General features: G+C 42.6%; 1 protein-coding gene across 2 annotated transcripts; it reads right to left on the reverse strand.

Annotated features, from left to right (window-relative positions):
* Positions 1-4,904: 4,904 nt before the first annotated feature.
* LOC125508920 (phosphatidylinositol/phosphatidylcholine transfer protein SFH9) lies at positions 4,905-10,851 on the reverse strand. Of its 2 annotated transcripts, XM_048673728.2 has the most exons (11): positions 10,566-10,851; positions 10,409-10,437; positions 8,712-8,795; positions 8,540-8,593; positions 8,339-8,416; positions 8,026-8,079; positions 7,710-7,769; positions 7,527-7,622; positions 6,193-6,294; positions 6,019-6,099; positions 4,905-5,744 (listed from the first exon to the last, which is right to left on the reverse strand). In XM_048673728.2, exons 1-11 carry the CDS (start codon positions 10,618-10,620, stop codon positions 5,430-5,432), a joined length of 1,008 nt encoding a protein of 335 aa, XP_048529685.1. In that variant the 5' UTR covers positions 10,621-10,851; the 3' UTR covers positions 4,905-5,429. The 2 variants fall into 2 exon arrangements, with proteins under 2 accessions (XP_048529685.1, XP_087382186.1); XM_087526060.1 differs by having other exon boundaries at positions 8,339-8,593.
* Positions 10,852-26,667: the final 15,816 nt, after the last annotated feature.

A 26,667-nucleotide genomic window follows, 5' to 3' on the forward strand; every position in this document is an offset into this window, starting at 1 on the left:
AACACAGTAAAAGAGTCAGGTACACTAATCTTAAAGCATTCAGCTAACAGTTCCCAAACCTGCCTGGCAACAATGCAGTTAAAAAACAGATGTTGGATAGTTTCTAATTCCTCACAGAAGACACAAGTCTTATCCTCTACATGTCTACGTTTGGCTAAGTTGTCTCTGGTCAGGCTCTTATTGTAATAGATCAACCAAAGGAAGACATGAATATTAGGGGGGACTTTAATTTTCCATATATCATCTCTCATCTCAGAAGTGATCCCTCCAAAGTTAATAAGTTTGTAAAAAGACTTGATGGAATATTTACCAGATGGTTCCAGCCGCCAAACAGGCTGATCTGGTGAATCAGATAAAACAACTTGTTTCACTAGATTAACAAGATCACTCCATCTGGATAGAGTTTCTCCATTCACACATCTCCTAAAGGTTAGTTGGAGTTCACCCCCAACCCACACTTGAGCCAGAGTAGCTTCTTGTTGTTGACAGATTTCAAACAAGTCCCAAAAGGCAGTTTTCAGGGAACAATCCCCAATCCACGTGTCATGCCAAAAGGCAATTGTCTTACCATCTCTAGGGATCCACCTATAGAAGTTTTTAGCTGCTGTCAAAGCCCAGGATAAGCTTTTCATGAATGGGGATCCCGTGGTAGTTCTAGTACTAAAGAGGTTTGGGTTATCAACATTATATTTGTAAGCCAGAATCTTTTTCCAGTCACTAGCTCTATCATCAAAAAATCTTTTTCCCCAGGAAGCCAGGAGGACCATATTGAAATCCCTAAGATTGGGTACCCCCAAACCACCATAATCCTTCCTCCTGGAGATCAGGCCCCAGCTAGCAAGATGATATTTATGAGTATCTCCCACATTCCCCCAGAAAAAATGGGACATCTGAGAAGTAATCATGTCAATGGCCCATTTAGGAAATTTAACAATAGACATCAGATAGGTAGGGATACTAGCAATGTAGGTAGTAAGCAAGATCAGTTTGCCTCTACAAGAGAGAAATCTCCCCAACCACCCAGCTATATTCTTGATAATCCTGTCTATAATGGGTTGCAAGTCTTCTTTTCTAAGTTTTTTAAAGTGCAGAGGCACACCTAAGTACTTAAAGGGGAAATCCCCCAGCTGACAGCAAAACACCTGAGCAAATTCCTTAGCCATTTGATCAGGTACATTGATAGTATGTAGGTCACTTTTGTGAAAGTTAATTTTCAAACCAGAAAGTTTCTCAAAGCAAGTTAATATCCACTTCAGGTTCTTGGCACACTCTACAGAATTGTCAAGGAACAGGATAGTGTCGTCAGCATATTGCAGGCTGACCACTCCCCCAGGAATTGCATTAGGCAGAAGCCCACATATCAAGTTATTATTAACAGCTTTCTGCGGCATTTTAGAAAAAACATCAGCCACCAAATTAAACAGCAGGGGTGAATGGGGGTCGCCTTGTTTTAAACCTTTACCACCAGCAAATTGAGGGCCATTGGTGTCATTAATTCTGACCTGGAATGTCCCCTGGTGAATAGTAGACATCACCCACCCCACCCATTTACTGCCAAAGCCTCTAGAAAGAAGCATTTCCTTCAGAAAATCCCAACTTACTCTATCATAGGCTTTCTCATAGTCTAGCTTAAGGATTAAACCACTGGAACCAGACCTATGAATCTCATGAATGACCTCATGAGCCATAACCACACTTTCCAAAATGAACCTACCTTTAATAAAGGCAGTTTGGTTAGATGAAATAAGTTTGTCACACAAAGGGGAGACCCTAGTGGTCATGGCCTTGGAGAAAATTTTAACAGCACAATTGCTTAAACTAATAGGTCTAAAGTTTTTCATATCTCTAGCCATAGGAACTTTAGGAATGAGGGTAATGATGGCATAGTTCAGCTTATACATATCTAGAACACCAATCTCAAAATCTCTAACCATCCACATAAAATCCTCTTTAATTAAATCCCAGAAAGTTTGGTAGAATAAAAAAGAAAGGCCATCAGGGCCAGGAGCACCACTGGCAAAAGAACTCATTATAGCTTGTTTGATTTCATCTTCAGAAAAAGATCTCTCTAGGGTAGGGATGGCAATGGGTCGGGTTTGGGGCGGGTGGAGCTGGTCCAAATCCAACCCATGACCCATCTTCCTACCCTCAGCCCATCCACCAAATTATCCATGGGCACAACTTGTGCCCATGCCCAAACCCGCTGGATACCCACATACCCATGCAGCTCCATGGGCATAGAAAAGTCAGCATGAAGCCTTTCCAAAGATCAAATTAACTCGTCATCATTCACTCACAAATGACAACATAAGCTACATGCATAATTAGGCGACAAGTAATACGATGAGTCCTTAAGTGTGACATACCAGAGGTTGATTCTGCAGCATATGGCTCATGGCACAAGTTGCATATTTCTTGCCATTTCCCTTTGATTTGCTCTTTCTACTGTCACGGCATATGGCCCCACATGTCATACAAGTATCCATTGGATATCCATGGAGCACAAACTATAACCATGCCCAACCCGGCTGTTCGTGGGTATCCATATCCACGGACCCATGGGCAGAAATGTGCTCCATACCCTTGCCCAACCGGGTCGGGTATCCTTGGGTATCCAGATCCATGGATAAAATTGCCATCCCTACTCTAGGGCTTCTCTTTCCTCATCACAAACCATTTCATCCACCTCCCAGAAATCAGCATCTAAATGAATGTCAGGTCTAGGTTCAAAAGCAAACAACTCCTTATAAAAGGAAGTAGCCACATCAAGCATATCTTTGGTGGAAGTAACCACCCCCCTGGGCTGTTCAGTTCAGTAATATGGTTCTTTCTATGTCCATGGTTAGCAAGAGCCTGAAAATAGGCATTGTTCCTATCCCCCTCTAAGATTTTCCCGTCCCTCGATCTCTGCCATAAGGCAGTCTCTTCTTTTTTCCAAATATCATCAAGCTCTTGTTTGACATTTTTCATCCTCTCGGAATCATCCGCAGAAAGCTGTTGAGATTCAGAGAGGACATCAAGGGCATCAAACTCCATAAGGAGTGCCTTTTTCTTTTTTTTAAAGCAGCTTCTCTGTTAATGTTCCAACCCTTGATTTTTTCCTAAGCACTTTAGCTTTAATCATCCAATTGTCAGCAGAAGACTTAGAGGAGGCCACGGAATTCCAAGCTTCTGTAACCACCTGGTGGAACCCAGGTTGGGCTAACCACCATTTCTCAAACCTGAATGGTTTGGGGTTAGTTGGAGCCCTAGCACCAGTATCAAGTACTAAAGGTGTGTGATCACTCCCAACCCCGGGAAGAGCAGTCAAGGTAGAAAAGGGAAAATGAGCATCCCAGTCCACAGAAGTGAACACTCTATCAAGGACAGCAAAAATTGGAGAGCTCTGATTATTAGACCAGGTGAAGACTCTATTAGAAATAGAAATTTCCATCAGGGCCCATCTATTGACCCAGTCATTAAAGAGGAAGGTAGTTTGTTGATTAACATGCCCACTGCTTTTCTCAGTTTCATTTCTAACTAAATTGAAATCCCCACACACCATAATAGGATAAGAAGCAACATTCAAAGTATCATGCAACTCGGCTATAAAATCCATCTTAAATTCTAAGTAAGCAGAACCATAAACCAACACCATCTGCCAAATAAATCCATCAGTCTTATTTTTGATAGTAGCTACAATAGAAAATCTTTGGTTAATAAAACCAATAATCTCAAAAACATTTTCTTTAAAGCCCAAAAGGATCCCACCAGTAGTATTATCAGCAGGTAAAAAGTGCCAAGCATAGTCATTAAATTTGTCAATAGTTTTGAGGAAACCCTCAGCAATAACTTCTCTTTTAGTTTCTTGGAACCCAATAAAGTCAGGGTTAGTTTTGGCAATAGTATCACATAGGCACTGAATTTCCCCAGGTTGTCCAAGGCCCCTAATATTCCAAATTAGACCTATCATAACTAAGCAATTTTAAAAGGGTGAGATAAGCCACAAGTCTTGGTCTTAGTCAGTACGGTGGGTGTTCTTCTGCAAGCATTAGCAGTGCCCACTGGCTTACAGAAAGAAGCACTCACAGGTGTGCTAACTAAATCATTAACCTCAAGATCAAGATTCTCAGGAAGAACATTTTCGTAAGGGTCTGTCTAGGACACATCTAGATGTGATATAGTTATGCCACATCTAAGCTGATTTTCACTCTGTTTGTGGTCTATTTTTTTTGTCCTAGTTTTTTTTTATTTCTTGTTGATGCATTATATACTTGTGGGAGGTTAGATGTGACATCCTTAAAAAACATCTAGATGTGAATTAGACAAACTGTTTCCGTAATTTGTTTGTACAAGCTGATAGTAGGAATATTAATTTTGTTTCCATAATAAGCATATGTATATATACGTACACCCGGTAAAACAAGAACATGCAGTCACGTACATACTGCATATGGCTCAATCATCCATCCATCCACAGTGAACACCTATCTCTCTCTTTCTGTTAGAACAGAAAATTCCATAGAAAAATATCACTCCTGTGCAGCCTGACGTTTCCACGGCGCTACGACCGGCCTGGCGGGGCGGCGGCTAGGGTGGCGGAGACAGTCGCAGAGCCGCCGGAAGAAGTCGACGACCGGCTGGATCCGCGACAGCAGCACGAAGACCGGCCCGAGCACGCCGCCGGTAACCGTCATGATCGCCATCGGCTCCATCGCCCCCCGCTTCTGGTGAAAGAAAGCTCGCCGCAAGATGCAGAGATTTGGTCTCTGTTGCTAGCTAGGTGAGATGAGGTGAGGTGAATGGAAGGTGACACATCTTATATGCTGCCTTGCTGCGGTAACCGCGGGCAACCAAAACGCAAGTCTATTTATGGAGGCAGGGAGCAGTTATCAGTGCTTGGCCAAGGTCTGACTCAGTGCATGCAAGTTGAAACAGACAGCAGATTCTTTTTCAGGTAAACACCAAATACATAATGGTAATACCAGTTGCAACATCAGAGGGCGATTACATATACATACATATACTATATACTGATGATTGATACGATACATAGAGATGGTGCTACTCATGTCTGGGAGCATGGTAATTTCCCTGCCATGAGAAGCATGGATGGAAACAGTAAAACGCAAATGGTACATCCATTAGCCAGGTTAATCAAACTAATTACTACCATCCTCGACAACACGATACAGACTCACTCGGTTATTAGAATCCGTTGTTTTACTACTACTATTACTACTACTGCTGCTTCCTCTACCGATATGATCCTAGTCGAGCTTTTCAGCCAGCGGTTACAATGCAAGCAAGAACTGCTATAAACCCCAGAATAATTTCCTGGCGTCAAATAAGATAAAATAAGCGATTACCTGCTCCGCGCATCTCGAGGCACTCCGATCATCATGGGTCACATCCATGGCGATCTTGGATATGAGCAGGAAATAATACCATCATGGTCCTTCGATGGTGATCCTGCTGAAGGAGCGGGAAATGCCGTCGCCTCCCTTGAGGCTGTGGAGCTCCGACTGGATCGTCTCCATGATCTTGGCCTCTTCCAGGTCCGGCGTCGGCACCCTCACATGCATCGACCCTTGCTTCGCGGGGCCGACGCTGTCCTGGTTCCTCAGAGCTTGCTGCTTCACATAGTTGTACAGCTCCTGGTGGAATGGATGGTCGTACGAGTAGCAGTCGACTTCGTCCGACGACGAGCCTGAACCGGACCCTTCCCTCTTGCAGAAGTGCGGGAGTGACGCGTAGTCCATAACCTGCGCGATTGCCAGCAAATACAGTGGGTTTTAATCAGAAACTCGCCAGTGTATCATGTATCATGGCTGGATGGGGCTCATCAGCAGCTACAAAGTCAGATCAGCTGGACCACCCAAAAATCAGGAAGCCAGTTGTTAGCACTACTTTCCGGTCAGTTTATTCGATTTTGCACCGATAGGAAGTGTGTTCTATTCTATCAGAGAATATAAGATGGGCGTGTGTAATGTTGTGCCCACTACCATAAAGAATATAAGATTAATTAAGAATATATACCTTCAGTAATTCATCTCTTCCAGGGCCATACAAGACTTTGATCTTCTTTTTAGTTCGCTCTTGTAAAAGAGGCTTCACAACCTGGCCATCAGTGAGCAGAAACTCCAATCAGTTTACTGGAAAGATGTAGCTGTGGCAACAGCCAAAAAATAAATCAAGTATACGTGCACTGACCTTCCAACATGCCGAAAAAACATATGGAGCGTTCACGATGTAATACGTCTCGGTTTTCTCAGGATAATTAAGGTCATCAACAGCTGTTATCGTGCTCAACATCTGTATCATGCACAAAATATTGATAAAGCACATTAAAAATATTTATTTTCCTCGAAAACTAAATGCACTTGGCAGGCAAAAATTCAATGCGTAAACACAAACAAGCGCAGCCCATGGGTTGCTAGATCAAATACAGCAGTGTAACTGGCAACCAGCAAAGATGCAGATCTCAGTCTGATATCAGGTAATTTCCATCCTAGATTCATGTTATTGAGGTTCTGGCATGCACATATGGCACCTTCAGCACATGAATCTTGATCAGTACTAAGGTTGGACTGGATCTCAAATTCTGTAAAACACATCTCTTAGACAAATAAAATCTGGCATAGCTAGGCCAAATGTTCTGTGTTTTAAAATGCTCTTAACTTATAAGGCTGTGTATCTTTGTGGTCCAAATATATTCATTGACATTACGTAATAAATACTATATGTCGTCGTGTTCGAGAAAGAAAAACGATGTCATTCCATGACACCACACCTGACAAACAGTAATTAGGTAGTCCAACACTATCACTGGCCCCATTAAGCAACATGCACATAACTTTCTGACCAGCTGACACCTCACTCAGAATAGACAACTCCGATGTCAAGGATCGGGACAGGATGACCGAAAGAAACCAAATCATATCAGAAATGATAATAGAAGGAGAAGCAAACGAGGGAACAAAAGTATGAGATATTTTATCAGGCCCACAGATGACTTGATGGAGGGAACAAATGTATATGAGAGATTGTATCAGGTCCAAGACAACTGTGAGCAGTGCTTCAGTCTTCATGACTCCATATCTTTTAGTTAAACAATTGGACCACTAGTTCTAATAACGGAGGAATATATTAATAATGTTACTTCCTGTTATCTCAGTAATTATGCAGTTTGGCAGAACTAGAAAAGTACTGTCAACTGTGCCAAGAATTCGGTCTTCGACTAACAGAAACAAGAGGCCTAATGTATTCCTTCAAAGTTCATACCACTCATTGCGAATTGTCATTACAAATGAACTCGATTCTAAACATGATATTGTATTCTTGATTCTATTTCCCCTTCAACTCCTATTATTTCAGACAGCTTGATGACATGTAGATGAATTCTAGGACTGTTGCCAAATGTTTACGCTCAGATATGTTATAAAAAAAAACACAGATGCAAGAAACTTATGGAGACTTCAGTTCAGATCCTTCAGAAGTTATACAAAAATTCTGATCAAAATTTAAGAATGCAAGAAATAGCCTACCTTTATTTGGTTCAAAGCAGAAAGCTTCAGGCCAGTCATATCCATAACTTTCAAGCAGGTGTTAATCTGTTTTCCGGACATCTCAGATGCACCTGGCTAATGAAGAGAAACAAATATACTTAGTACTATATGTTTATGTAAATCTGTTCAATGAATATGAATAATGAATAAAAAAGCACTCACCAGGACAACACGATCTCGATACTCATTCATCTGTATGTGAGACTGCAAATAGTAGTTCACCTGCAGCAAAATGAGATATTTTAGAAGAAAAAAGGTCAAAAAATAGTATTGTGTGTCCCTATTAGTTAATTGGTCTAATTAGTAGCTAACTGACAGTCCTGTGTCTCAAGAAAAAAAATCATTTATCTGATCATTAATCTTGGTAGTACTTGATTACTGCAACTCAGTCTCAGAACTAGTGGTATAATCCCTTGCAATATTTTGGATTTAAACCCAAAGACTGTGAATTCCAAGACAGTTAACACTTAACACCTACCGATGCTCTGTCAAAGGTACTGAGCCCAACACCGAATGCATAGACAGGTTGACCCTGCAAAAGGCAACCATAAGAAATTAGAGCAAGGGCATCACCTAGTACAGACGATGCAAACTTCTTGAAAATGGAAAGAATGGTTTATGAACATCTTCAGACTAGTTGCCCGACTAAAGGAAGGCATATTATTACCAGTATTAATTAAATATAATCAGAGATGTAATGTTTGCTCGTAACCAGCTAGTCAGCAGGAACTGATCAAATGGCACCATCAAAAGCATGGAAATAAAGACAAAACTGGGCCTGATTATTGTACCTGCTTGGAATATCCTGTTAATCCAACAAGTAGTGTATCACGAATAGATCTATACAAATCAGCGGGCAATATTGGTTTCTGCATCGAAATAAAATGGTGGTTGCTGGTCAGAGGAATAACATATGCTAAAACAATAGTAGTACTACAGTGCTGTACAACTATAAAAAAAACAAGACTTTGTTGACGGTAAAAGGCAATTACGGCTAGAACGCTGTCAATCTCATTCTGAAGCCTCCAATTCAAGCAATCCATTAGCTGCACCAAACGATCAAATGCTTTATATTGCAGATAACAAGTTGCTTCATCAACAGTACATCATATAAGCTTCTGTAATAAGCTTTTTTTAAGGAATCTGTAATAAGCTTTTATTTACCATTTTATATGCTTTAGGAACGTTCCATTCTCTGGCCTTGAGAAAACGCAGCAGAGTCCCTCGTGGATATCCTTGGTGCACATTCTGTACACATAACAGTAATTAAGCACTATTTGTTACCCACTAGCAAGAAGTTTAATCTCAAACAACAGTGTCAGAAACTAACTGGTCGGCAACGCAACACTATACGGTATAAAAATCATGAAAAAGGCGGTGCTGATATCGTGATTCCACCGCGCAGAAGAGATAAAGAAGATAAGAAACTGTTGTTTCTCAGTGGAGCTATCGAATTGCGATCCATCATCAGTGCTTGCGCGGTGCGCATCCAAACGGTTCCACCCGAGAGGTCCACGACGGCGATGATACTCGTCAGGACAAGGACTCGTCATGGACCGAGTAAAGGTCCAAATCGCAAATTGAGACCCCTCTCTCTCTCCCCTAGAACAGTCAAGACGACATAAAAACAAGGTGTGTCAAGATCAGACGACGGCAACTTCTCCGGCCATAACTCGCGCTCGCCGAGCTCCACACGCTGCCTGGATAGGTGGCCCAAGTTCAGCTTAGTTTAGTCCTCGCGTGTGGAGTGGTAAACGGCGCAGACTGCAGAGTCCAGCTCTCCTACCGGTGTGATCATGGGCTCATGGCGTGCTTGACCTTACAAGGTCTTTGTCACTCTAGAAGCGTGCTTGGAAGCAACACTCCAGCAAGCCGTCAGACACGACTTGAAGTATTGAAGGAGTACGAAGGAAAACAGCGTTGGAGCTACAAATAACGAACATGGGAGGCGCCGCGCCGACAAAACAGTTGTGGCTGATGTACCAAAGCTCCTTTTTTTTTCTTTCTTTCTTTCTTTCTTCTTCTTCCCAACCACGGCACGAGTGCCGAAATTGCAATTAGGACCTGACCAAAATACTAGTGCTTTTTTAGATCAAGGAAAGTGCTGGCGCCTCCAACATCTAATGAGGAAAAAAGAATATCTCTATGCGAATAAAAAATAAAATAAGAAGTGATCGCGTATAGCCGAAAGCATAGTTTAGCTACGGATCTCTATCATGGTGACGAACGGCACACAAACGTCAGCTGTATGAGTGGGGGGAAAGGAAAGGGTCATTCCTAAGAACACCCCAAGTGATAATAACAAGAGAATTTCAAGCAAGAGATGCCAGAACCACAATTAAGCTCAAAATCACATAGTATAAGCTGTTAAAGATCCAAAACGTTTCATCGTCTACTAACAAGTAGTAGGACAGCTTTCAAAAAAAAAAAAACAAGTAGTAGGACATGATTTTTTTTTTTTACGAACGGGAGCAAGGAATGAGCTAGGAGAAAGTCACATGGCAAAGAAAATCTCGGATTTGATCAAAATTTGAGCCAAGAACAAGGCAAATCGAAACCTCAGCTGAGCTCGGGCGAAGAAGAGAACCTGCAAGATCCAAACATTATCAAGCTACAAAGTCAGCGAAGTAGGGCGAATCTGCCTAACCACGAACTGAGCAAAATAAAAAGCTTGAGCAAGCAAACCCCCAAAATCCACCAGAAATGGAAAGCAGCACGCGACAACAGAGGCAAAATCTAGACGCAATTCAGCTGCGGCCGACGATGACAACACCAAAACAAGAAATCATGCACAGGAATGCACAGGACAGCAGCGAGAGAACAGAGATCCAGCAAGGGCGGAAGGCGGAGCAGATCGGTACCTGGAATGTGGTCTTGAGCGGCTCCTCAACTGCAGGAAGCAAGGAAGAAAGCAAGGGCGCATCTCAGCGAAACAGGAATGAACGGGGGAGAAGAAAGGTGTGCTTTCATTCCCTTCTCTGAAACGAACAATGGAAAGAAGAGCAAGAGCTGACTCACGCTGCTCCATGAGCACGGAGAACTGCTTGATGGCCTCCTCCGAGGCGGCCGCCATTGCCGGCGACGGTCGTCGCGAGGGGAGGAGGAGGGGGAGACTTGCGGGGCTCTGGAGCTGGAGGCGAGGTCAAACCTCAAACGGGGAGAAAGCAGAGAGATAGAGAGTCTTGTTTGCCTTTTGAGCTCCCCCTGCCAGCAGCCCTCGCTGGTCCGAGGTGACGCTGCTGCGCTCTGCTCCCGCACGCTGCGTATGTGCGTATGTGTGGGGTGGGAGGGGGAGGGGAGGAGGAGGAAGGCGCTGCTTAAGAAGAAGGAAAGGGACAGCAAAAGCCCGTTTTATTTTCGTCTTCTCGTTTGTTTATTTGGGGTTTAACTTGGTTTAGGTTTGGTTTGGTGCTTTTGTGTAAAAGCTGCTGGTAACCACTGTTACTGCCACGGGGTCTCGTTACTTAGGCTGGCGCTTTTCTGCTAGTACCGATGCAGTGCTGTCTAACCTTGCGAGGCAGAGTATAAACACGTGGAACTCACTGTTCCACTGTTAGGCCGAAAGCTGCACACTCCTTCGTCACAAGATTTTTGGGACCAAGGTACTCCCTCCTTTCCTAAATATAAGGCACGTGTTGACTTTTTGAACTTCGTCACACAATTTTAATTATAATTTTCATTTAGTGTATGCCTATGGAACTAAAATAATTTTATAAAGACAAATACAATGATGCTATTGATGCATGTATATATTAATAATCAAAGTTATGCATCAAAGACCGTACAAAATCAAACGCGCCTTATATTTTGAGAAGGAGGAAGAAATACTTTGCATTATGTTTTGAGATAGATCTGACCATATGGGCCGACACAGCCCGGCCCACCTACAAAATGGCTTGGCACAACATGGTCTATGTTGGCCCTTTTATAAAAGGGTCGCACGGTGCCGGCCCGAATGCTTGGGCTCAGAAGGGATCAGCATGGCACGCGACTTAAAAAGTCAGCCCGACATGACACCATTGTGGGCTGGCCCGCGTTAGAAGTTGTAAACAATACACGCTAAAAGGACCAAAATTGCTCTAACAAGACCAAAATATTACTAAAAGGGCCTAAATATTTAGATTAAAAAGGTCAAAACAACCCTAAGAAGTCATGACAATACTAAAATGATAAGGCTTGGCTTTGGGGATCAACATTGATCCATGGCGGCCGAAGGCCGGCCCTTATTCGCATCACGTGCCGGGCCAAAAAACCCTGCCCGCGGGTTGGCCTTACAAGTGCGACCCATATCGCTAGGTTTGTTTCGAGATATATTCACCTTCGTTGCAAAAAATGAAATTTTGGACATACACTTTGTTCATGTATTTGGAATACTAGTAAGGTGGTACTTGCATGGAAAAATTAAAATTCAAAGAAACTATGTAATAATGATCATAGGAACACTCACTATAGAACTATCGACAAATTGTAGGAAGTTTCATATCCCCCTTCAAAATATTGAGGACGCTCCAAAACTTTCGGTACTTGGCTGAAAGATATTTTCTACACACCCACCTTCTTCGTACCCCGCTTCCTTTGTCAACGACTCACCATCAAAATGTTTGTCTATCGTCCCTTCCCTATCATCGAGCTCAATTGATGTTGTGAGACACCGCCAAGCTCAACCTTCGCCTACCAACCACGTATGTGGCCAGGGACATTGGGTGAGTGATGACCCACAAGTATAGGGAATCAATCATAGTCTTTTCGATAAGTAAGAGTATCGAACCCAACGAGGAGCAGAATGAAATGACAAACGGTTTTCAGCAAGATATTTTCTGCAAGCACTGAAATTATGGATAATGGATAGTTTGATAGCAAGGTAATTTGTAACAAGCAACAAATACCAATAGTAACAAAGGTACAGCAAGGTAGCTGTGACGCCCTCGATTCAACCGTACACTAATCATACACGCAAATGTGTACGCTCAAGATTAAGAACTCACGGGAAGATATCACAATATAACTCTAGACACAAATTAAAATAATACAAGCTTTATATTACAAGCCAGGGGCCTTGAGGGCTCGAATACATAAGCTCGAATACACAAGAGTCAGCGGAAGCAACAATATCTGAGTACAGACATAAGTTAGACAAGTTTGCCTTAAGAAGGCTAGCACAAAAGTAACAACGACCGAAAAAGGCAAGGCCTCCTGCCTGGGAGCCTCCTAACTACTCCTGGTCATCGGCGGTCTCCATGTAGAAAAAGGCACCCTTGGTGTAGTAGTAATCGTCGGTGGTGTCGTCTGGCTCCTGAGCTCCACCATCTGGTTGCGACATCCGGAAATAAAGGAAAAGGAGGAAAAGAGGGAGCAAAGCAACCGTGAGTACTCATCCAAAGTACTCACAAGCAAGGATCTACACTACATATGCATCAGTATCAATGAAATGGGTTGTATATGTGGACCGAACTACAGAATGCCAGAAGAGAAGGGGAAAGCCTAGCCTATCGAAGACTAGCATCTTCTAGCATCTTCTAGCATCAAAAGAGATAAGAGTAGAATAAAGTAAAGTAGTAGTAGTGTTATCAACCTCGCCCAGAGATCCTTTTTCGACTCCCTACGAGAAAGCAATCCCAAAGCCATACTGTCCAGTTATCACCTCAAGTATCCAGTTCTAGTTGTATCGATCGGGATACAACTCCAAGTGTCCGTTACCGTAGGACAGGCTATCGATAGATGTTTTCTTCCCTGCAGGGGTGCACCAACTTACCCACCACGCTCGATTAACTCCGGCCGGACACACTTTCCTGGGTCATGCCCGGCCTCAGCCAAACAATACGCTGCAACCCGACCTAGGCTTAATAGAGAGGTCAGCACGCCGGACTAAACCTATGCCCCCAGGGGTCTTGGGCCATCGCCCCGGGAACTCCTGCACGTTGCGAGGGCGGGCGGTGAGCAGACCTAGCTACCTCCTTAAAAAGGCAGGTGCTTACGCAGTCCAACCCGGCGCGCCGCTCAGTCGCTGACGTCTATTAAGCTTCGGCTGATGCATACGATGCAGAACACCCATACAATGCCCATGTGATGGTTAGTGCTATCAGGCCAGAGGCCCCTCAAATCAAATATCCAAATCGTAGTGGATTAGGAACGCGCGGTAACAAGCAGAGACTCACGAAAGATGTGACCTCGTCGCCCCGTCTCGAGGACTTTTTTTGACACCTAAAACAGTAGGAGAGGTTCCTACTGTATATATTGGATTAAAGTATATATTTGATTGCGCAAGGGCTAGGAATGCCCGGCCACGCCTCGTAATTATCTCGTGGGCACCCTCCAGGTCAACCCGTCTCCATGTCACGCACGGGTACCCCTAAGGGTCGACCCGCCTTTCCAAGTAACAGTTGTAAAGTCCAAGTATCCGTGTGTCCAAACATCAAGGGGAAAACCCGAGGAATCACCCCCGGTGAATTCCACTCGATGTAATCATCAAGGTGAACGTAGGAGGACCCACCCTCGAGGTTAACACTTGAGGGGTTGCACGACAAAGCCGTATCGGAAGTGGTTAAGGATGAAATCACCCTCGATGACCACGACCGGATAGCTACACTACAGAGATCTCATCAGGAGTGATGTATGAGGTTCCACCCTCGGCATTCGATGGTAACTCTGCAGAGTCGAGCAACAAAAGGGGCGTGTTGTGATGTGAGGTGTCGGGCTCTGGTCATCAATCACACTGATCGAGTCGTCGATGATGAAGCAGGGGCAACAAGGAACCAGGTGGGGGTCACTGATGGATCACTAACCAACCTATACTAAGCAGTTTAGGATAAGCAGGTAGGTAACAATAAGCAGGTTACAAAAGCAGGCTATGCATCAGAATAGGAGCAATCAATTATAGTAGCAAAATCTAATGCAAGCATGAGAGAATGGAATGGGCAATATCGAGATGATCAAAAGGGAGGGTCTTTCCTAGAAGCTCTGCTGAAAAGGAAGAAGTGTCGTCAGTGACCAGGTCAAACCTAACCAGTGGGTCCCACATGTCATACACAGAGGGCTAACAGTGGATTATTTTAATTAAACATGGTTAATTAGCAGCTGGGCCCCACATGTCAGTGACTAATTAGCTTAACTAATTATTTTTATTTAAAAAACGTTTATTTAACAAAATATGCGGTGGGGCCCGCATGTCAATGACACTGTGTGCCCAGTCAGCACAGTTGACCACGGTCAACGTGGTCAACTGGGGCCAGGGGGCCCATGGGCAGTGACCCAGAGGCGGGCCCTAGGTGTGCCACGTCGGTGGCGTCGAGGTTTCGCTGCCGGCGACCAAAACAGCGGCGGGGCTCGCCGGACTTCGCCAGAAATCACGCAAGGAGGGGGTCCTTAGTCACGGGACTTGGCGCGTTCGAACGAGCAGAGAGTGTCGCGTCCATCTAGGCTAGCGAGAGGCGCCGGGAACGACTAGAGCGGCATCGGCAACGAGCTAAAGCGGCGTCTGATACGTCTCCGTCGTATCTACTTTTCCAAACACTTTTGCCCTTATTTTGGACTCTAACTTGCATGATTTGAATGGAACTAACCTGGACTGACGCTGTTTTCAGCAGAATTGCCATGGTGTTATTTATGTGCAGAAACAAAAGTTCTCAAAATGACCTGAAACTTCACGGGACATCATTTCGGAAATAATAAAAAATCCTTGCAAAAGATGAAGACCAGGGGCCCACACCCTAGCCACGAGGGTGGGGGGCGCGCCTGCCCCCCTAGGGCGCGCCCCCTACCTCGTGGGCCCCCTGGAGCTCCTCCGATCTCGACTCCAACTCTATATATTTGCTTTGGGGGAGAAAAAATCAAGGAGAAGGATTCATCGCGTTTTATGATACGGAGCCGCCGCCAAGCCCTAAAACCTCTCGGGAGGGCTGATCTGGAGTCCGTTCGGGGCTCCGGAGAGGGGAATCCGTCGCCATCGTCATCATCAACCATCCTCCATCACCAATTTCATGATGCTCACCGTCGTGCGTGAGTAATTCCATCGCAGGCTTGCTGGACGGTGATGGGTTGGATGAGATTTATCATGTAATCGAGTTAGTTTTGTTAGGGTTTGATCCCTAGTATCCACTATGTTCTGAGATTGATGTTGCTACGACTTTGCTATGCTTAATGCTTGTCACTAGGGCCCGAGTGCCATGATTTCAGATGTGAACCTATTATGTTTTCATCAATATATGAGAGTTCTTGATCCTATCTTGCAAGTCTATAGTCACCTATTATGTGTTATGATCCGTTAACCCCGAAGTGACAATAATCGGGATACTTACCGGTGATGACCGTAGTTTGAGGAGTTCATGTATTCACTATGTGTTAATGCTTTGGTCCGGTACTCTATTAAAAGGAGGCCTTAATATCCCTTAGTTTCCGCTAGGACCCCGCTGCCACGGGAGGGTAGGACAAAAGATGTCATGCAAGTTCTTTTCCATAAGCACGTATGACTATATTCGGAATACATGCCTACATTACATTGATGAATTGGAGCTAGTTCTGTGTCACCCTAGGTTATGACTGTTACATGATGAACCGCATCCGGCATAATTCTCTATCACCGATCCATTGCCTACGAGCTTTCCATATATTGTTCTTCGCTTATTTACTTCTCCGTTGCTATTGCTATCGTCACTACAAAATACCAAAAACATTACTTTTGCTATCACTACCTTTTGCTACAGTTACCACTACTATCATATTACTTTGCTACTAAACACTATGCTGCAGATATTAAGCTTCCAGGTGTGGTTGAATTGACAACTCAGCTGCTAATACTTGAGAATATTCTTTGGCTCCCCTTGTGTCGAATCAATAAATTTGGGTTGAATACTCTACCCTCGAAAACTGTTGCGATCCCCTATACTTGTGGGTTATCAAGACTATTTTCTGGCGCCGTTGCCAGGGAGCATAGCTCTATTCTTTGAGTCACTTGGGATTTATATCTGCTTATCATTATGAAGAACTTGAGAGATCCAAAAACCAAGATTTATCCCTCCACTACGAGGGGAGGTAAGGAACTGCCATCTAGCTCTGCACTTGATTCACCTTCTGTTTTGAGTAAGCTTCCGACACCTAAATCTGCTTCTGCTATTTGTTCTGATATGTCGTATGTTATTGATGATGCCACTTCTGCTATGCATGATACTTATGATGAAACTACTTCTATGCTTGATACTACTGTGCCACTTGGTGAATTTCTTGATGAACAACTTGCTAGGGTTAGAGAGAATGAAAATATTGAATCTGATAATATTGATGAAAGTGATGATGAAGACTCTCCCTCTAATGAATATGAATCACTTATTATTCCTGAGGGTTATGTTTTTGAAAAAGAAGCCGCTCTAGCTATTTTAGCTTGCAAAGATAGATATGAACTCAAGAGGTTATTAGCTAAATGGAAGCAGCAACCTCTTAATGCTAGAATGAAACCTGACCCTACTTTTGCTACTTCACCTATCTGTGTTACTGATAAGGATTATGAATTCTCTGTTGATCCTGATATAATTACTTTGGTTGAATCTGATCCTTTTCATGGCTATGAATCTGAAACTGTTGTGGCACATCTTACTAAATTAAATGATATAGCCACCCTGTTCACTAATGATGAGAGAACTCGTTATTTTTATATCCTTAAAATATTTCCATTCTCATTAAAGGGTGATGCTAAGATATGGTTTAGTTCTCTAGATCCTGGTTGTGTGCGTAGTCCCCAGGATATGATTTATTACTTCTCTGCTAAATATTTCCCTGCTCATAAGAAACAAGCTGCCTTAAGGGATATATATAATTTTGTGCAAATTGAAGGAGAGAGTCTCCCACAAGCTTGGGGGAGGCTTCTCAAGTTACTTAATGCTTTGCCTGATCATCCTCTTAAGAAAAATGAAATACTTGATATCTTTTATAATGGACTAACCGATGCTTCGAGAGATTACCTGGATAGTTGTGCTGGTTCTGTTTTCAGGGAAAGAACACCGGATGAAGCTGAAATTCTATTGAATAATATGTTGACAAATGAAAATAATTGGGCACTTCCTGAGCCTATTCCTAAACCAACTCCGAAGAAAAGAGGTGTTCTATTTCTCAGTCCTGAAGATATGCAAGAGGCAAAGAAATCTATGAAAGAAAAAGGTACTAAAGCTGAAGATGTTAAGAATTTACCTCCTATTGAAGAAATACCTGGTCTTAATTTACCGCCTGTTAAAGAAACATATGATCTTAATCCTTCACCTATTGAAGAAACTCATGGTCTTGATAACCCGACACAGGTAGTAAAGGTAAATTCTCTCTATAGATATGATAAAGCTGAAATCCCATTTACTAATATTGCTAGCCCATGCTTAGATGAGTTTGATAAATTTATGGTTAAGCAAGAAGATTTTAATGCTTATTTTGGTAGACAATTGAAATACAATTCAAACATGCTTGAACACTTGGGTGATTATATGGCTAATGTAAAAGGTGAACTTAAACTTATTAGTAAACATGCTTCTATGGTTACCACTCAAGTAGAACAAGTACTTAAGGCTCAAAATGATTTGCTCAATGAATTGAATAGTAAGAATAATGATTATGCTGTTAGAGTGGCTACTAGAACTGGTAGAATGACTCAGGAACCTCTGTATCCTCAAGGCCACCCTAAGAGAATTGAGCAAGATTCTTAGAGAAATAATATAGATGCACCTAGTCCTTCTAAAAGGAAGAAAAAGAAAAATGATAGGAGTTTGCATGCTTCTAGTGAACCTATTGCTGAAACACCTGAGAATCCAAATGATATTTCTATTTCTGATGCTGAAACACAATCTGGTAATGAACCTGAAACTAGTGATAATGTTAATGATATTGTTCATGATGATGCTCAACCTAGTAATGATAATGATATAGAAATTGAACCTGTTGTTGATCTTGATAACCCACAATCAAGGAATCAACGTTATGATAAGAAAGACTTTGTTGCTAGGAAACACGGAAAAGAAAGAGAACCATGGGTTCAGAAACCCATGCCTTTTCCTCCCAAACCATCCAAGAAAAAGGATGATGAGGATTTTGAGCGCTTTGCTAAAATGATCAGACCTATCTTTTTGCGTATGCGATTAACTGATATGCTTAAAATGAATCCTTATGCTAAGTACATGAAAGAAATTGTTACAAATAAGAGAAAGATACCGGAAGCTGAAATTTCCACCATGCTTGCTAATTATACTTTTAAGGGTGGAATACCAAAGAAACTTGGAGATCCAGGAGTACCCACTATACCATGCTCCATTAAAAGAAATTATGTTAAAACTGCTTTATGTGATCTTGGAGCCGGTGTTAGTGTTATGCCTCTCTCTTTATATTGTAGACTTGATTTGAATAAGTTGACACCTACTGAAATATCTTTGCAAATGGCTGATAAATCAACTGCTATACCTGTCGGTATTTGTGAGGATGTGCCTGTTGTCGTTGCAAATGTTACTATTTTAACAGACTTTGTTATTCTTGATATTCCCGAGGACGATAGTATGTCTATTATTCTTGGAAGACCCTTTTTGAATACTGCAGGGGCTGTTATTGATTGCAACAAAGGCAATGTCACTTTTCATGTTAATGGTAATGAGCATACGGTACACTTTCCGAGGAAACAACCTCAAGTTCATAGTATCAACTCTATTGGAAAAATTTCATCAATTATATTTGGAGGTTTTGAATTTCCTCTTCCTATTGTCAAGAAGAAATATGATATTCTTATTATTGGAGATGTGCATATCCCCATTGAGGTAACATAGTGTTATTCGAAATTTCTCCGGTTCCATGTTATTCGGAATGAGTTCGTTAACAAGACTTGATCAACCTGGTTAGTGGATTCCTCTTGATGAGCATGAGATGGATGAAACTAGAAGGCACAAACTTCTGTACCCTCCTTTTACTTTCTGTTATTTATATTAAATTAAATAAAAATAAGTATTTTCCATCTATTATCTGAATTATCCGTGTAATATAAAAATACCCCGAAAATAAAAGTTCTCCAAATGCCTGGAAATTTAAATATGATTTTTTCTGGAATATTTGAGAATATTTGGCACTGAGAACACAGCACGGGGGGCATCCACTTGGCCACGAGGGTGGATGGCGCGCCCCTGCCTCATGGGCCCACGGTGGCCCTCCTCCACTTATTCCTGCACCCACACACTTCTTCTTCCTCCCACAAACACGAATATCCAGCTCAAGCACGAGTTCTAGCTCATTTTGCTGCGATTTTCGATCTCCTTGCTCAAAGCACCTCTCACAAAACTGCTTGGGGAGATTGTTCCTTGGTATGTGACTCCCCCATTGGTCCAATTAGTTTTTGTTCTAATGTTTTATTCATTGCAAATTTGTGCTGCCTAGGTGACCATGTTCTTGAGCTTGCATGTCAAATTTATATGGTCAAAAGTAGTTTCTTTGCATGATATAGGCTCTAGGCACTTGTAGGAGTAGTTGCTATCAATTTTGTTAAGTTTGGTTTACTTTTATTTGAAGTTACTAAAAATTTCAGAAATTTTTCAGAGGAAGAAATATGCTTAGGAAAATGTACCAAGGTGGTTCTTCAAGGAAGCAAGGACCCAGGCTTGGAATGCGTGATGCTGATGAAGAGCCACCAAGAGACGCTCCAGTGCGTCCTTGTGAATGGCCTTCGGAAAACTTTATGGATCAAGTAGGAATTAAGGAAGAATTTAACGCATATTTGTGTAACGCTGATCTTGTGAGATTCGAGGAAGAAAAGTGCAGCCAGTATCACTATCTCACTAGTTCCTTTGTGAGGAGGTTTGAATTTTCATCTTCACATAATTCTCCAACTGTCCTGTTTGATCTTTATGAAAATTCTTACACTATGGACTTAGAGGATTTTACCACCGCTTGCAAACTTCCACAATGGGGCAGTGTCAGGGAACCTCGCAAATATGAATTTAGAGATTTTCTTGCTAGTATAACTGTGGGGGAATCTAGAGATATAACACAAGCTACCATTGGGAGCATTCACTTTCCTGCTATACATTATTTTTCTCTCTTCATAGGTAGATGCATTAATGGTAAAGATGAGGCATGTCACATGTGTGTCCCTGACCTCAGTATTCTTAGGAGTGCTGTGTTAGGAGATAAATCTTATAATTTGAGAGCCATTATTGCACGTAGGTTGCATCTGAATAGATTTAATGGAGATTTCTTTGGTGGAATTTATGCAACCCGCATAGCTAATTTTCTTGGTATAGCCATACGTGAAGATGATATTGAGTTGCCTCCTGCTTATTTGGATTATGAGGCTATGGTTCACCACCAGTTTGTCGAGAGGAATAAATCACCTCTCCAGTATCGCTAGCTGCTGCATCTTAGTACGACCCCAACTATTATTATGGATATCCGCCAGGCCAGCCGTTGCCATAGACCAACTTAGGCCAAAAGCCTAACCTTGGGGGAGTACGTATTTCTCACCAACATTATATTCATGTTCACACACTCATTGCTAGATGTCGGTGCTCATACTTTTTCACTGTAATATCCATGCTAGTTTATTTTCCTTTTTATGCTTTCTTCTTGTGTGTTTAATAAACCTTAAGGAAAAACCAAAAAAAATTAGTTGTAGTTTTTAATTAGTTTACTTTCTATGCTTGTAGTAGTAACTAAAAAGAAACCCCAAAGAGATTTCATGTTCTTCTTTTGCTTGTTGGGAGCTTTTTCGTGTAAATAGTTTTATTTCTTTTCTTTTCTTTGGGGGTCGATAGGAGAAGACCATAATTAAATTGTTGAAGTGGCTCTTATATGCATTATTGTTGATCTGACAAAAGAGCCCATATTGCCTTATCCTCTCCTGTTTATTGAATGCTTGCAGATTCCAGCTTAGTTCAATGCACGTGCACTATTATTATTATCCACATTGTTTGGTCGTGCAAGTGAAAGGCAATTATGACGATATATGATGGACTGACTGAGATGAGAAAAGCTGGTATGAACTCAACCTCTTTTGTTTTTGTAAATATGATTAGTTCATCGTTCCTGATTCAGCCTATTATGAATGAACATGTTTGCAATGATAACTAGAGATCATAGTTTCTTGTGCCATGCTTGATTAGCTAGGAGCCTATAATGGTTTACCTTGCGTGCCAACATGCTATTAAAATGGTTGTGATGTGGTATGATAGGGCGGTATCCTCCTCTGAATGATTTAAGTGACTTGACTTGGCGCATGTTCACGCATGTAGTTGAAACAAAATCAACATAGCCTTCATGATATTTATATTCATGGTGGGTTATATCCTACTCATGCTTGCATTCGATGTTGATTAATTTTAATGCATGTTCATGACTATTGTCGCTCTCTAGCTGGTCGCTTCCCAGTGTTTTGGTAGCCTTCACCTGTACTAAGCGGGAATACTGCTTGTGCATCCAACTCCATAAACCCCAAAGTTGTTCCATATGAGTCCACCATACCTACCTATATACGGTATCTACCTGCCGTTCCAAGTAAATTTGTATGTGCCAAACTCTAAACCTTCAAATAAATATCCTGTTTTGTATGCTCGAATAGCTCATGTATCAACTAGGGCTGTCCGTATCTTCCATGTTAGGCGGGTTATTCTCAAGAGGAGTGGACTCCGCTCCTCACTCACGAGAAAGTGGCTGGTCACCGGGATGCCCAGTCCCATGCTTTATGCAAACTAAATCAAAATAATTGCAAACAAAACTCCCCCTGGGACTCTTGTTAGTTATAGGCACTCGTTGTTTCGAGCAAGCCATGGATTGATGCTTGTTGGTGGAGGGGGAGTATAAACTTTACCATTCTGTTTTGGAACCGCCTATAATGTGTGTAGCATGGAAGATATCGCCATCTCTTGGTTGTTATGTTGACAATGAAAGTATACCGCTCAAAATATTATTCACCTCTATTTCAAAACCGAGCTCTGGCACCTCTACAAATCCTTGCTTCCCTCTGCGAAGGGCCTATCTATTTACTTTCATGTTGAGTCATCATCCTCTTATTAAAAAGCACCAGTTGGAGAGCACCGCAGTCATTTGCATTCATTACTGTTAGTTTACATTGAGTATGACTTGACTGGATCTCTTTTACCATGAATTACAATGTCTAGTTAGTCCTTGATCTTTAAAGGTGCTCTTCATTTATGTTTTGCGGTCTCGGAAAGGGCTAGCGAGATACCATCTTGTTATATCATATTATGATTGTTTTGAGAAAGTGTTGTCATCCGAGATTCATTATTATTGCTCACTATTTGATTATGCCATTGATATGAGTAAACATGAGACCTATGCGTTATTGTGAATATGGTTAGTTCATAATCTTTGCTAAAAACTTGAATGTTGGCTTTACATATTTACAACAACAAGAGCAAACAGAGTTTGTAAAAGTTTTTCTTTATCACTTTCAGTTTGTCAACTGAATTGCTTGAGGACAAGCAAAGGTTTAAGCTTGGGGGAGTTGATAGGTCTCCATCATATCTACTTTTCTAAACACTTTTGCCCTTGTTTTGGACTCTAACTTGCATGATTTGAATGGAACTAACCTGGACTGACGCTGTTTTCAGCAGAATTGCCATGGTGTTATTTATGTGCAGAAACAAAATTTCTCGGAATGACCTGAAACTTCATGGAACATCCTTTTGGAAATAATAAAATATCCTTGCAAAAGATGAAGACTAGGGGGCCCACACCCTAGCCACGAGGTTAGGGGGGCGCCTGCCCCCTAGGGCGCGCCCCCTACCTCGTGGGCCCCCCGGAGCTCCTCCGATCTCGACTCCAACTCTATATATTTGCTTTGGGGGAGAAAAAATCAAGGAGAAGGATTCATCGCGTTTTATGATACGGAGCCGCCGCCAAGCCCTAAAACCTCTCGGGAGGGCTGATCTGGAGTCCGTTCGGGGCTCCGGAGAGGGGAATCCATCGCCATCGTCATCATCAACCATCCTCCATCACCAATTTCATGATGCTCACCGCCGTGCGTGAGTAATTCCATCATAGGCTTGCTGGACGGTGATGGGTTGGATGATATTTATCATGTAATCGAGTTAGTTTTGTTAGGGTTTGATTCCTAGTATCCACTATGTTCTGAGATTGATGTTGCTATGACTTTGCTATGCTTAATGCTTTTCACTAGGGCCTGAGTGCCATGATTTTAGATCTGAACCTATTATGTTTTCATTAATATATGAGAGTTCTTGATCCTATCTTGCAAGTCTATAGTCACCTATTATGTGTTATGATCCGTTAACCCCGAAGTGACAATAATCGGGATATTTACCAGTGATGACCGTAGTTTGACGAGTTCATGTATTCACTATGTGTTAATGCTTTGGTCCGGTACTCTATTAAAAGGAGGCCTTAATATCTCTTAGTTTCCGCTAGGACCCCGCTGCCACGGGAGGGTGGGATAAAAGATGTCATGCAAGTTCTTTTCCATAAGCACGTATAACTATATTCGGAATACATGCCTACATTACATTGATGAATTGGAGCTAGTTCTGTGTCACCCTAGGTTATGACTGTTACATGATGAACCACATCCGGCATAATTCTCTATCACCGATACATTGCCTACGAGCTTTCCATATATTGTTCTTCACTTATCTATTTTTCCGTTGCTATTGCTATCGTCACTACAAAATACCAAAAACATTACTTTTGCTATCATTACCTTTTGCTACCGTTACCACTACTATCATATTACTTGGTACTAAACACTTTGCTACAGATATTAAGTTTCCAGGTGTGGTTGAATTGACAACTCAGCTGCTAATACTTGAGAATATTCTTTGGCTCCCCTTGTGTCGAATCAATAAATTTGGGTTGAATACTCTACCCTCGAAAACTGTTGCGAGCCCCTATACTTGTGGGTTATCAGCGTCGGAGTTCGAGCGCTAGTGGAAACGGAGCTAGGAGGAACGAGGAGGCGCACTAATGGTGGCGTTGGACTCACACGAGCTCCCGGAGCTCGATGCGAGGCTCAGCCGCGTGTTATAGTGGCGAAGGCCACGACGGCGAGCTCGTCGGTGGTGATGCGTGCGGGTGCTAGCAGAGCGGCGGCTACGGCGGCGGAATAGCTCGGGAGAGAGAGGGGAAAGAAGCGCAGGCTCACGGTGCTCCTGCAGATGTGCTCAAGCGTGCTCGAGGAGGGCTCGGTGCGGCGGAATCGACGGCGAAGCTCGTCGGAGCAGAGGAGGAATACGGCGACGTAGGGGACGATGCAGAGGCGCTCCTGCTCGGGTGATTCGTCGGGGAGGAAGAGGAGGTCGAGGCGGTCCTTCTTGGCGCGGAGGTGAGGTGAGGCGGTGTTGGGGACCGCATGCGTTACAGCGGCGGGGCCACAACGGCGCTCGGATGCGGTGGGGAATGGGAGAGGCGGAGAGGGCAAGCAGCAGCTCATGGGGAAGGGGGGAAAAGATATCTTCGGGGGGCAGGGTGTCGACGCTGGCGTCCTTATCCTCCCCGCGGCACCTGCAGCGGCATGGCTGGCGAGGTGGGTTCGGCAGCAACGCCCCTGTTGCGGCCTGAGACCGAGGAACAGAGCGGGGGGATAGACCGGTGCGAGGGGGGGGCAACTGGGCTGGCTCGGGTGGGTTAGGTGGGCCGGCCCAGGTGGGTTCGGTCCAGGGAGGGGGTTGCTCTTTCTCTCTCCCTTTTATTATTTTTCTTTTTCCAGTAGCTTTTGCATTTTATTTTGCCACAAATGACTTTGCAAAAATATGCCACTGGCCAAAAAAAATTCAAAGAAGTACTGTGCACTGCCACAAAAATGTTGGGAATGTTTTGAATCCCTTTGGATTTATTCAAAAATAATAGGGCATTTTAAAAGGCTGTTTTGGCTCTGTTAAAAAGCATTAGGCCCATTTAGAGTTGATGATGATGTTGTGTTCCTTAACAGAAAATAGTTTTGGATTATTTGCTAAAAGGTGAACATTTTTCCAACAAGTTTTGATCAACTTCATTTTGCACTTTGAAGTTGAATGGAATTCAAAGAAGGAATTTGAAATGATATATTTATCCCAACATGATTATCATTACAAATCTCAGTAGCTTAGCATCATCATGATGGATTTCTGTAGCTCCATTGCATAGGGGTGTTACAATAGCCCAATCCTTTTTATAGCTAAGGACAAGCTAGAACTCTCTCTTATAGCAAGCAAAGCGTTCTTGAGGACACATGGGAATTCATCTAGTCACTTTCATCATGTTTATTTGATTCGTGTTCGTTACTTTCATAATTTGATATATGGGTGCACCGGTGCTTGGGTGTTGTTCTTACTTTAACAAGCCTACCACTTATGATTACCCCCTCTCGCAAGCATCCACAACTACGAAAGAAGAATTAAGATAAATCTAACCATAACATGAAACATATGGATCCAAATGAGCCCCTTACGGAATAGCGCATAAACTAGGGTTTAAGCTTCTGTCACTGTAGCAACTCATCATCTAATTACTACTCCACAATGCTTTCCCTTAGGCCCAAGTATGGTGAAGTGTCATGTAGTCGACGTTCACATCACACCACTAAAGGAAGCAAAGACATACATATCATCAGAATATGAAATGAATACCAAATTCACATGATTACTTATAACCGGACTTCTCCCATGTCCTCAAGAACAAAAGTAACTACTCGCAAATGATATTGATGTTCAAGATCAGAGGAGTATTGAATATCATTAAGGATCTGAACATATAATCTTCCAACAAATAAACCAACTAGCATCACCTACAAGATGTAGTCAACACTACTAGCAACCCAGAGGTGCCAATTTGAGGTTTTGAGACAAAGATTGAATACAAGATATGAACTAGGGTTTGAGATGAGATGGTGCTAGTGAAGATGTTTATGAAGATTGGTCCTCCCATGATGAGAGGATCGTTGGTGATATCGATGGCTTCGATTTCCCCCTCCTGGAGGGAAGTTTCCTCGGCGGAATCGCCTCGCCGGAGAGCAAAAGTGCTCTGATACGTCTCCAACGTATCTATAATTTTTGATTGTTCCATACTATTATATTATCTGTTTTGGATGTTAATGGGCTTATTTATACACTTTTATATTATTTTTGGGACTAACCTACTAACCCAAGGTCCAGTGCAAATTGCTGTT

Source organism: Triticum urartu, chromosome 5A, assembly GCF_056163025.1.
Source record: "Triticum urartu cultivar PI428250 chromosome 5A, HENAU_Tu73, whole genome shotgun sequence".
Taxonomy (NCBI): domain Eukaryota; kingdom Viridiplantae; phylum Streptophyta; class Magnoliopsida; order Poales; family Poaceae; genus Triticum; species Triticum urartu.

Excerpts from the sequence above, each read along its gene's own strand:
- LOC125508920 (XM_087526060.1), bottom strand. The coding sequence starts at position 10,620 with ATGGCGGCCGCCTCGGAGGAGGCCATCAAGCAGTTCTCCGTGCTCATG. Across the intron at positions 7,623-7,709 it reads ATCGAGATCGTGTTGTCCTG|CCAGGTGCATCTGAGATGTC; the intron begins GTGAGTGCTTTT and ends TCTCTTCATTAG. Across the intron at positions 6,100-6,192 it reads TTTTTTCGGCATGTTGGAAG|GTTGTGAAGCCTCTTTTACA; the intron begins GTCAGTGCACGT and ends ACTGATGGCCAG.